Source organism: Maylandia zebra, linkage group LG22, assembly GCF_041146795.1.
Source record: "Maylandia zebra isolate NMK-2024a linkage group LG22, Mzebra_GT3a, whole genome shotgun sequence".
In the NCBI taxonomy this organism is placed as follows: domain Eukaryota; kingdom Metazoa; phylum Chordata; class Actinopteri; order Cichliformes; family Cichlidae; genus Maylandia; species Maylandia zebra.
Window position 1 is genome coordinate 10,152,803 of NC_135187.1, and position 12,933 is coordinate 10,165,735.

Here is a 12,933-nt window from a genome sequence, read left to right on the forward strand (position 1 = left end):
GAGGGCATCCCCACGGAAACACAAATGATCATCAGACAAAACAGCAGCTTTTGTCTAAGAAGACTATCGCAGAATGAAAACTTCAGCTTCCTTTTACAGTTAGGTACCCCACATTTTGGCCTCTTCTTGATTTCTTTTTTTTTTCTTTGCAAATTTCTCCCACTCAACTGTTTCCAAGGTTGAAAAAAAAATATGTTAGACAAAAATAAGCCTCATAATCTCAATGTGATTTAAATCTGACTACATCCGAAACGTGTAAGAGTGACAAATATCCCAAGAAATCGGGAAAAGAGCAAACCCTTCCTATACTGCACTTCATAAACATTTATAACCACTTGAACTGAAACCAGCAATTGGGGAAAAAAAAAAAGAAAAAAAAAAAAAAGTGAAACATGAGAATTTCAGTAAAAAATTAAAATTGAAAATATTTCATAGTATGCACACACAGTGCAAATTAAATACAAAGAGTATTACCACACATTTCCTATAATCCTATAATTCATAACCTTTATAATCTCTTCTGCTATTTGCACATTCTTTACTGTAAATTCCTAAGTTAATTTGTAAATTTTGTAGTAACCTGTAAATTGTAAATATTGTAAAACTTTTTTTCTGTCATTTAATGGTCAGGCATTGTACAGCTACAAGCATTTCACCCCCATGTCATACTGTGTATGGTTGCGTGTGTGTGACAAATAAAAAAATTTGAAAATTTGATTTGAATTTTTATTGAGCCATGTGTCGCTGAACTCATCTTCAGGGTTTCCACCAGTGAACTGAAAGCGCATCAGCCCACTGAGCCTAAAATCAACCCGGGCAAGACCTTCAGCATTGTGACGTGACTAAGAACATTTATAACTCCAAATGCAATGTAAGAAAATCTGAGGTGTTTCTGTTAGTAACTGTGAATTTAAGATATTTTCAGACTTTTTAAAAATGGCCCATAAATACTTTAAAGACAGACAGTGAACGCAGCTCGGTGCACACTGTCAGAAAGATTTAAAAAAATAATAATAATAATAATTCTCAATCAAGTTGAATTCAAGGCCACACTTTCCACTGCAACTAGGTCAAACATCCTATTTTAGACGCACAACACAGCTGACATTCACAGCTGTCGCTCAGGTGAAGGTGTTTATTTTACCACCATTTAAAACAGTACTTTCACATGTAGACGGTCACCCTAGTTCCCAGTATAGAGCACAGGATATCTCACCCACCTCCTTGAACTTTAAATATCAAGTTTAGGTACACTGTGCTGACAACAAACGCCAAAGCAAACGAACATTTTTGTATTATGTTTTTTGTTATTTCTCTACACTTTTGTTTTTTTGTGCTACACTTTCATATAGCACGTCTTTTAGAGAAAGGGATGCTATGTATAGATCACATTTTAGTCAGAGACCTAACTTTGTAATTGAACTGCTAAAATTCACAAACTATTTCTGTCTATTCACATTTCCTGGTTCCCACTCTGTACAGTGTGAAACAACATTATAAAGGGTTTGAAGGCAACTGTATTGTATAAATTTATAAAACAAAACCTCTATCACATTTAATTAATTAGTATTTTAAATGTCATTGATCATTTTATGACCTGAATCTAACTGATAAAGTTGTTTGTGCTTAAAAGTTATAACTTTTAAAAATAAAAGGCAGTTGTCTTGAAACATACGATGGAATGTCGAATGCAATAACTTAATGACCAACTAAGAATTTTATTGTGCTTCTAAATCTGAATATTATTAAAGTGAAGGCTCATAGGTGCACAATTAAACTAAAGTGTCCAGATTTAACTGAAGGTCTGAGGTTGGAGTCGTAGCTCTGCTCGTTTAAGCCTCGCTGCCCCCGCCTGTTTACATGAGTGCAAAAATATCATGAAGATGGTGCAGGATTTTCCTCATCGCTGTGACGCTGTTGAGGTTGTCGACCTCCCTCCTTGCTAATGTAGAGGATCAAAAGGACATTTGTGGCTGTGATTCTTCACCAGGTCTGGAAAAGGAAAAAAACAAAACAAAACAGACCACCAAGGGTGAAGCGGCCGACGCCTCAACGTAGTGCGAGACGAGCTGTATCTTACAGTTACGACATTTTTGTTGTTTTTATTTGTTTTTGTCTGAAGCACCAGAAACCTTACACTGGATGCTACCAAGCTTGTCCTATTCAATCCTATAAGCTCTGATAGGCCAGTCAGTGTAGGTTGATGTTAAACATTTTAGTATTACATGCTTTATTATAGATGTGTGAACTCTTTTGGCTCAAAGGATATTCTGAATTTTAATATTTCTCCTCACCAGCCATCGCTCAACTGTAAACACAAGCTTAAAGATGATACATGCTCATTTCTCGTTTGGACTAGCTTTGCATGACTCAAAGTTCAAAGTAATCCTTATTTTTCTTACATCAGGCCTTGCTGGAGCCTCTGAGGTAATATTTGTCTGAAACAAGCTGCTTTATCTGCTCTCTCTTTAGATCTGTCTCCTGATTAGCTGCCCCACAGAAAAAAAAGCCTAAACATGGGGCTTCTGTGCTCACACCCAGAGCTGCCCAAGTTAACCATACTGGGGACATCTGCTTTCACCTACATCACACGGAGAGAGAAGAAAACTTGAGTCTTTAGCGTCATTTAAAGCCTGAGCTAATGACTAACAGTGATTACTTATACACGACTTGATTAGCTGAAGTTTTGGCCATGTTTAATATGAGTATTCCCACTGTGACAGCTGATATGTAACAGAAAGTATCACAGTTTGAAAACATCTATTTAAGCTGCGAACCACAGACCAATTTGAATGTGAAAATTGTGCACATGATACAAAAAAGTGAGTAAAGCTCCCAGCAGAAGTGCACGAGCATTACTTCCATTTAGTTTGTTAGCTTTAGGGCATGAATCCAGTATGCAAGTCACTTTTAATCGTTGAGGAAAAATTCACAGTGGATAAATTGAGGTTGATGCACTTGTACTGTTTACGTTAACAAAACTAAGCACACCAACTGTTATTTGTATTGCTGCTTGCATTTCTGTGTGTGCGTGTGTGTTCCTCTGAAGGGGAAACCACTGCAGCAGAGCTAAGAGAGCAGCTGTTTGACAAAAGTAAACAAAGACTCAGAGGAGGGAGGACAGGAGTTCCTAACTTCCTGCACTGTTACCCACAACCTGCGTCACGAGATCATTCCTGACTGTGCACACAAACACATGATCTATATACTGAAGGGAGCCTGATGCAACCCTGTTAAAAAGTTAATTTAGTTTGGAAGTTCAGCTTCTTTAATCAATCTTAAAGCCTTCCCATGAGGGTAAATGATTCACTGCTCACCTGGGACCAGGGTTTTCCTTCTTTGTGTCTCACAGGAGGAAAAATGCTCTGTGTGCGATGGTTTGTTATGACTGAGACAAAAATACAGCCAGCGAACGCTCTCCCAGAGCAGCCCACAGATTCAACAGAAACAAAACAAACTCACAGTTCCTTCCTCTCGGCCGTTTGTTTGGATCTGCGCGTTTCTTATTCAGTCCCACAGTTAAACACCAAGAGACCAGTTTATCAGTCACTCCAGGTCCTCCAAGTGCTTCTGGAAGTATTTATTCATCTTAAACTGAACACCCTCTCCTTATAGTGTTGAAAGATTTTTCTCTTTCTTTCTTTTATAGAAATTAAGCATCAGTGATCCTGCTTTGAACATCAGTTGGTTGTTATTCTTTATCCAGTTTAATGCTGAAAGTCCAGTCTGACACCAGAGTTGAACTCCTGGCAACAGCAACAACAAAAAAAATCCTAGTAACAATGAGCCAATAGAAATCATGATTAACTGACATTTTATGTCGTTTAAAGTTTAAAATAGATTGTGGTAGCCAGAGACTGCATATAAAAGTAGGACGTAGCCACTGTGGCATCACTCATTGGTGTCTGGACCGAAAGTTAGCATGCTGGGGTTTTTTTGAGCGGTCATGTGGTCATGTCACACAAGAGGGTAGACCACTAAGTTAGATGGTTGTTGCTTCCTGCTCGGAAAAATTAAGCCAATGTGGAAATCCCTTAAACCTGCATTCTGTCTGAAAGGCACCAGCAATAGCTGTGGTTGCAAAAAGACTTCAGGTCCTATAAAAGGCCTCTGAAAAAAATAAAATGTCTCTTTCTTGAACTCTGGAAACACTTTGCTGCTGAGTTTGCAGGCTTAGTCACTGATTTGGGGTCATACTGAATAACCCATTTTATTCAGTTTTATTTTTTAAGGAGCATTAGCCGTTAAATTTTCCACTCGCTCATTGGCTGACGACTTGTCAGTCACAAGTTGTCAGCCAAAGAGCAAGCAGTTTCCAACCCAGACCCACCCCTCATTGTCACGTCCCGTTTCTTATAATCAAGATGGCCACAGCAGAAACCTTCAACTCAAAGGGGTCATAACAGAAATTCAGAAACCAGCGGATGACATCATGGTAGTTGCACCCATACTGTCTCTGAGTTATTGCTCGCTAGCTTGAACATCTATGCATGGGCACGGCACAGACATAGATACCTGCTGATTCACGCCAAGTAACAAACCAATAAAATATTTAACTTTCAATCGCCAAACGCTAAAGCACGGACTTCTTGGATGTCTGTACCACACAGCGAGCCGTATTATTAGTCAGATATTTTCACTGAAAGCACTACAAAAGGCACAAACACAGTCAAAAAGTCCAGCTCTGTGACTCCAATAAGCAGAGAGTTGAGGGCATGAAAAACTCTAAGAGGGCGTTACGTGTTAATACCAGGTTGTTTTTTGTACGTTTGCTCTAAACAAATTTGACATTTTAAAACAGAAGTCAGTGGGAAAAAGCTCATTTTTGTAGCAAGCCTCAAGTGGCCACTAGAGGAACTGCGACTTTGAAGATTTGGACATTTGTGGGTTGAAAAGATGAGTTGACAGACAATTTAAAATGAAAAAACATCATCTTTTTTCGACTGGCGGGTAAGTCTCACTCACAGAAAAACATCACTGATACATGGCTATAACTACCTCCGCCAAGAAGGTTGTGTGTGTGGGTGGGTTGCTTGCTTGGCTGGATTACTCAAAAAGTTATGGATGGATTTAACCAGAGATTGAAGTTAATCACTTTTAAGTTGGGCCAGTCTACCAGGATCTTGATGTGGACTCATCTCCACTGTGAGAAAAGGCTATATTGGACATTTGCCATCATAACTTCAACAAATTGGCACAAACTAATCTGGATTCATGCACAGCTGGGGGCACATTTTCAGCCTTGGAGGAGGAATGCTGTTCTCAGGTGTGCTTGTTTCTTTTTCAAATAAATCCTCATGCTTTGGTCTTTTTAGATTTTAACCTTAAGATAACACGCAAATGAATGCAACAGATATGATTAATGGTTTCCACTTTTAGAACACTTCTACCTCCGTGGTGCTTAAAGTAGTTTACATTTCTCAGTTATTCTCACACACAGAGCAGACCTGGGAGTCAGTTTGGGGTTTTGCACAAGGACGTTTTGACATGTGGAAGAGGCGGGGACAAAACCACCATTAAACTGAGGTTAGTCGCAAGCACGTTGTACCACCTGAGCCTTAGCCTTAAAAAAACAAAAACAAAAAACTCCTCCTCTCTGAAGTATATAAATTAATGAAGCTTAAAACTCATCTTCGCTTTTCTTTTTCCACTAAAAGCTTCACCACGGGGCTCACACTTCTGTAAAATATGGCTTAAAACAATAAAAACTAACTTTAAGAAAACAGAAATAATGTAACCAAGACTCTGAAAACATTCGTTCTTCGTTTCCTAACAGTATAATGTTTGTCAAGTCAGATTTTAGTTGACTGGAGGGAAAATTTTTTACTGTGCTTCTTTTTATATCCCAGGCAGATGCTGCCAAGCCTGTAAGGCAGAGAGGACCTGAGAAAAGAATTAAACAGCACCTCCTTGCTTGATGAATTACTGCAGTGTTAATATGCAAAGGAAATTCTGTGTTAAAGGCAGGCGTTGAGCATCATCATGTGACAGCTTCAGGGCAGTCTGAAGAGGCTTCTTTGAGTCTCCAGAAAAAGAAATTCTCCACAGCAGTGTTTAAGCATGTGATTGCACGCCATGCAATTAGCACTTCCTGTCTGATAAAGAAAACCCCTTGAGAGCAGAGCCCTGAGGAGAGGTGATGAACTGGGTCAAAAGGCACGAGGAGACGCCAACAAGTCATCGAGCGATGAGGAAGTGAAGTGGGTACTCCCCACAAGATGTTCAGAAATGTCACAATGGAGGATGGAAATAAGTCAGCACTTAGCTGACACTGTACTGCATTTAAAAGATGAGAAACACAGAGAGACCTTTACTTTAAACTGAGTAAAGAGTTGCATTTAAACTGTAAGGTTTGATTTTACCACCACAACAGAACATCTGACTAAAAATAAAGAGCCAAATCGTAAATTTTGAACACACTTTTATGTAAAAATCCTCCCACAGTGCAGTTGTCTCTACACTTGCGTCCACATTAAAATGTCAAAACAGTTAATTCTCCTCCTACTGAACAACAATAAGCCGAGCAGCCACAGAAACCCACCGAACAACTAACATTTCCATTTAAGTAAAAACCTTTTAGCCTTTTCTAATGTACAGTTTATTAGAGCAGACTGCCATAAAACAATGTCTCGGGCTATAGTTTTCATTCAGAAATTACACATAGACTTCACCTAGGCAGGCTCAGACCAGCACCGTATGTGATTAACTTATGAGCTTGAAGGCCTCTCTGACCACAACCTACAGCAGGTGGAGAGGCTGGTTCAGAGCGCTGCTACGCCGAGCTAACCAAAGCTGCAGAGCAGAACAGGGACTCCTGTCTCCACCTGCAGCCCAAGACTGTGCAGTTGGGGCTCAGACTGAAATATTTGCAGAGGAAAACTTGTGTTTCTTACAACACATACACAAAAACACCAACAACTATCTGCTATAAGGACAATCCAAATCTGTGGAAACTCCTCCTAGGTTACTAGCAAACAATGAAAAGCTGCACCACTGCCAAATGTTATCTCTGTAATATCACAGCCAACACAACTTCACATTTCATACATTTGCTGTACACAAAAAAAAAAAAAAGCAAATTGAACTTTGGGAATCAACTAAAGTGGGCTGAATACATCAAACAAACCCACAAAGAGTCAAGATGATCAGAAAACCTAAAAGAAAATATAAAAAATATGCCCACAAAGCTGGGCAGTAATGATAAAACCAACATCAGCATTTGTACTGGATAAATGCTGAAAAATGAAGAGCTGATAAAACACACAGACACAAATCAATTAAAAACATCAATATCAGCATCAGCTGTGAGCCAGCTTCTTTAAAAGCACCTGTATCGGCTCAGATTTCCACAATCAGTTCATCTTTCACACAAAGAACCACAAATCAACTTTAACAAGGCAAGAAAAAAAAAGTTCAAACACAGAAAATGGCTTGAGGGAGACATCACCCAGACAAACAGAATAAATGTGCAGGCTACCCTCACACTGCTGCTCCGGTCTGGTTTTCTCTCCTTTGTTTTTAAAAACATTCCTGAGCTGACACAATAATAGAGCATTACAGGCAAAACCAGCGTTCACGGTTTCATTTGTAAGCTGATTCAGATTAAAGAGGATAAACAGAGTCAACTTAAACTTACGAGCTTCTCCCATATAGAGCTGCGTGTGGATGAGGAGCTGGAGCCGGGAGCGGTTTCACTCTGACACAAATGGCTTTACTGAAACCAAAATTTCATGAAGTGAAAGGTCACTTTTACCTACACATGTCAGCATCTCCGCCACAAGACTCGTGGCAAAACACTCAGGTGAGCGATGGAAAGGTCACGTGTTCTGTATACAACTAATATAAGAAGCACATATGAAAGAGACCCTAATCAGAAGTGAAAAATATCAGATTCGGTGTGGTTTGTGGTGTTCAAATAGTCATGATAGAACAGATCTGAGTCATACGTGTGCAAAAAACATCAGGTTCAGGTCACTTTCTGCTTCAAGGACAACTTCAAGAAGCCAAAACACAACTATGAAGACAAGAATTTCATTCTTTGCACATTTTTACTCCTTAAAATAAAAATAAAAAAAACAATTCTGGCCGTTCAAGATCTTCTAAACACACCCCTGAAACAACGATCAGCTGCGCTCATCAAATTTCTGCTAATCATCCTCTGAAATTCTGAAATTCAAATTCCACAAACACTGCAGCAGCTGCAGCACCGCCGTCTGCACCAACACCATTTAAACAGACTCGAGCATCGTTCGACCGCCATTTCTATCGTCCTCTGTCGGGCAAAGTAATGAACTGTTGTAAAGCTCAATTATTTATGTGGTTTGTCCAAAGAGGCTTCACGAGGAGCAAAAAGACAAAACACACACACACACAGAGGAAGTGTTTATAAGATAAACAGAGGGACTCTGGCTGGCTGCTCGTGGACAAATCTGTGAGGATTGACTGCTGGGGAATGGCAGTGATGCACATTTTCACACCCAGCATGTAACGCTGCACATTTGTCGATCTGTGAACTGCAAACGTCTGTTGACACACAAATCTGTCAATTCTCGACATAACAAGGAATCCTTCAAGCCAATTGGTGCTCCGCGGGAGGATGCTTTGACTTAAGCATGCCTCCATCAGGCCTTTAATCTTCAACTTTGTTAAATGTATGTATTCAAGTAAATATCTGCACATTCACAAGCGCCAAAAACCGCCTGTAACACACCGTTGTGTGAGGTGGCAGGCCCTGGAGGACATGAGTGCCACTGAGGGAGATTAAAAGCAAAACACTGCTTGCTTTATGTTAATACTGCGCTTTGAAAGGCAAACAAAAGCCACAATTCTCTGTTTACATTAATGAACTCGGGACACAAAGATGTGAAAGCAAAAATGCATCACATCACAACTTAAAATAAAAAAAATGAAAATGGGGATACAAGTTTTACACGAAGCGTTTGGTGGCAGGGAGCACCAGGATGTCTCAGGTGAACCGATAACCGACCGGCGATAAAATAAGCCTCTCTGTTTGTCTCGCTGCAGTGACCAGAGGGAGGGCACTCCAATAAAGCAGCCACTACTGAAAAGTCGTGTATCATCTACCTTAAACTCGATCCGTAATATGAAGGGTAACCGGGATAGTCAGAAACACAATCATCATGTCACTGGAACATAAAGATAACCATACAATATTTTAAAATTCTATTATATTTATTGTTAGATTAGTCCCTTTTCTTTTTTACTTTTAATGTGATTTACAAAAATGCACAAAATTAAAATTAAAGATGAATTTTACTGACGGCATTATTTATTATTTAATATTTGCTTTTGGTTTCACACGGGACACAATGCCCAGTCTCACGCGGGAGGAAGTTCTGCTTTTGAGCCTTTTATCCACCAAAGCCTCGTCTTCAGAAGAGCTCTAAAGGGTTTAACGTCCCCTCGCGTCCAATGCCAAGTTGCAATGTTGAGATCAAAGCAATGCAATTGTTCAGCTGCACTAATGGTTGCAGAGCAACATTACTAAGAAAATCAGGAGATCGGTGTAAAGGCAAACTGCTGACCTGTGCACGCTGTGAGTGCAGGTATATGTACCACTTGTGCACTGGTAAATTACACAGGTTATTTTGTTTGTCTAGAAACACAGAGCACAAAACCAGCATCAGGGTTACTTTTCCGGTACACGAGCTGTCAGCAGGCCAACTTTGCAGAAAATCTCAAATTTTAGGCTGCAAATGAGCACAAAGACTGTAAATTATACTCTCACAAGGCGACCGCATTAGCCCGAAAAACAGCAACAAAGCGCACTGACGTCTGTACGCAGCATGAAGACGATAACAGCAAATGGAGGAACCAAAACTACTTCACCATCTCATGAAAAAAAAAAAAAAAATCCTGGAGGAGTTCAAGGAGAAACAGCACAACTTAACCCAAACACTGGAGAGCTATTCCAACACTACACTCAGTTCTCAGATAAGCATAAATAATGTTATCACAGCAACAACCAGCAAGGCTGTACTTCCTCTTATTCAGCTCATGCCTTGCTCCTCTCTTCATCTTCTTCTTCTTCTACGCCTGACATTTCAGGAAATAAAGACGCTATTTTCAATCGAATCACACATCTTGAAGGAAGAAATACAACCAGGTGGCGAGTCAACAGAGCACGTCCCCTTAAAAATTCCATCCAAACCAACGCGTCTTATAGCCGAAAGTATCTCAGGAAACCTCGAAGCAGGACGGTCGCTAACTCACCTTTTAAATTCTTGGGGTTGTTCTGCTTGGTGCGCGGCATCTTTCCGCCTCAGTTCACAGGTGCATCTTGAGGGGTGGGGGGGGGGGGAGTGGCTGTTAACCTTGAGGTGAGTCGACTCCTGAGCAGTCTTGGCACATCTAGAGGGGAATAAACAAACACACACATATACTGTGAATACATCAAGTCTGCAGAGGCCAAACATGAGCTCCACAGATCAATGAGGCACTGTGCAGCCTCTCCTGCTCCCACTTGGCAGCTGTCTGGGAGTCCAGGACAGAGCGGCTGATTGAGCGTGCTCCTCAAACAGGTGCCCGGGTCGGAGTTTTTCCCCCATTTCAGGGCCGCCTTGAAACTACGTGCAGCGCTGCGCGGTGAGGCTCGGCCTGCTCTCTGCCGTCAGAGGGGAGGAGGTGTGAAGACATTCTGTCGATATCAACATAACCCTGCAGCGGCTGCTATCTGCCGCTCTGATCTCGAGGCTGACACAGAAATGATAGAGTTACTGCTCATCACTTTAACGAACGTCAGCGTGGATCTCAAATCATGCAAACTATACAACCCCCCCCCCCCCCCCCCCCCTCTGAGCGTCAGGCAAAGAAGTGTCAGAGATCTTTCTGTCAAAGTTCAGTCTTGCAGGTCTGCATCCTCCATCGATTGTTTTCGCACTGATATCAATCGATGACCTTTCCCTAAATGGAAGATTAGAAGCTTATTATGGCTGCAATGCAAATTCCAGCTGACAGAAAAAGGTTGGTGTTCAAGTTAAATGTTACCCAGATGTCAAACCCACAGTGCTACCTGACATGCACAAGCAGCCGCAGAGCAAACGCTCCCCCTCTGCGCAGACAGGAAATCACTAAAAATCATGAATAAAACCTCTCATTTAATGGCACCATTAGCCTTCCTTTGCCCTTGCATCATCTCCACCCCAAAACACCCCCCTTACCCCTGCAGGAGACGTGCACGTTGCAGTGAGCAGCAGTGCTTCAGGAATCAAGTCTTTTGTTTCTTCCCCCCTCCTCTCTTCCTCACCAATGTTACATAACACTTACTACAACTGGATGATGATGATGATGGTGATATTTTGTCTCCATACAGTTGGTACATGTGGCGCTAGAGCAATGACATCATCTCACGGTACTCACACTCGCTGCAGCAGGTCGCACAAAAACACATGCAAGCTCGGCTTCAGTAGACGCATGAAGAGGGGCTCCTCGCCGGGTGGTGTTTGAGCGCAGGGGTCGACGGCGCGGACGAGCTAGGGGAGCAGGAGGAGAGAGACGTTTCGTCTGTCTGTCAGTCCGTCTGCCAGCCAGCCTGACTGCTTGCCTGTGTGTTTGTGCGCGCACAGATATGCGAGGAAACACCCCGATACTAACACGAGAGAGAGAGAACGAGAGCGAGGGAGAACAACATACAATGCTGCGTCCCGTTCAGGTGACCAAAGAGTGATGATTTCACACCTGAGGGGCGAAATGCAAAAGCAGCCCCCACTGGCTCTGAGTGCGTTAATCACAAGACTGAGAAATATTAAGCATTAGATGCAGAGCGGGCTGCAGGAGCATGTGTGCTCCGGGTTCATGCAGTGCAGTCATTAGAAGCAGAGCTAAAAAGAAAAAAGGGCATTACTGGCATTTAACTGTGCGCAATGAAGTCAGCAAAAACAATGCGTGGGAATAGCGTATTTTGTGCCTGTTGCAACACGTGAACGCCCTGTGAGGGAGGGCGGAGCCAGGGAAAACCCCTCGCTTGTCGCTGCAACAGCGCTCGAATGGGACGCTTCCCTTTATCCAACAAAATGCAGTCAGATTCCAGTTCAGCCACACACACAAATACACACGTTTGTCACGGCAACAGCGGACACACAAACACACTGAGGAGCAGCAGGTGTAGCTGCTTGGCTTACCTCCAAGTGCAACAGCGGGCACTGCGCAGAGAGGCGACCCCGGCAAGCACAAGTTTTTTTTTCTTTTTTTCTGTGCTGCAGGGTCCAAAAACAACACTGCGCAAAAAACAAATAATAAAATAAATGCACAAACAGACTCACACCTCTCCTCTCTCAGTAACAGACCCCCCTTCCTCCTGCTCCTCCTCCCCCTCCTTCTCCCCCCACTCAAAGTTAGCGACGGGCTAAAACCGGGCAACACACACACACAGCTATAAAAGCATGTCGGACTGTCTCCGGCTGCAGCAGCCGAGCTCGACCTTTAGCAGCCGCAAACGCGCGCGGGGGAGCAAAGAGAGCGCGCGGGACGCGGTGATACTCACAGGTGCGGGTTTGGCTCGTGTCAGGGCCGCAGCACACCTTTTAGAGTAAGAAGGGGATCCGCTGTTTTTTCTCCCTTCACCTTCTCTCTCACTTTCTATTGCAGGAAACAGACAGGCCTACTGACGTCAGCGGGGGTCCCGTCTCCGCCTCCCAGCCACGAGGGGTGTCCTCCCAGGCCAGCGGGGGGCTCCCGACGGCCGCCACGTTAGCGCAGGCCCCGACGCCTCCTCGTCGATGCCCCTTCAGTGAGCCGCACCTCCTCCTCTTCCTCCCTGTGCTCGCTCCCTCCACGTCTGCAGGTGAGGCGCCGCATTCCGCGTCGCTTGTTGCAACCCCCCTGCCGGACCCCCACTCAGCCTCTCCTCTGCACATAGCTCAGGACTGACGGTTTTCCCGGAGGTTCCTTGTTGTCAGGTCACGTTGTGCCCCT

At 42.8% G+C, this 12,933-nt stretch overlaps 1 protein-coding gene across 3 annotated transcripts in view; it reads right to left on the reverse strand.

Moving 5' to 3' along the window:
• Positions 1–12,620, reverse strand: part of hivep1 (HIVEP zinc finger 1) — a 65,651-nt gene extending 53,031 nt beyond the window's left edge. The window contains exons 1-2 of one of the 3 annotated variants that reach the window (XM_004569189.5): positions 12,503–12,620; positions 10,234–10,371 (exon numbers count right to left, since the gene is read on the reverse strand). In XM_004569189.5, the coding sequence (XP_004569246.1) occupies positions 10,234–10,273 (40 nt within the window). In that variant the 5' untranslated portion in view covers positions 10,274–10,371; positions 12,503–12,620. Of the gene's footprint in view, positions 1–10,233; positions 10,372–11,379; positions 11,868–12,140; positions 12,193–12,502 lie in introns of those variants that run through there. The other 2 variants (XM_076879582.1, XM_012924137.4) reach the window with 2 other exon arrangements.
• Positions 12,621–12,933: the final 313 nt, after the last annotated feature.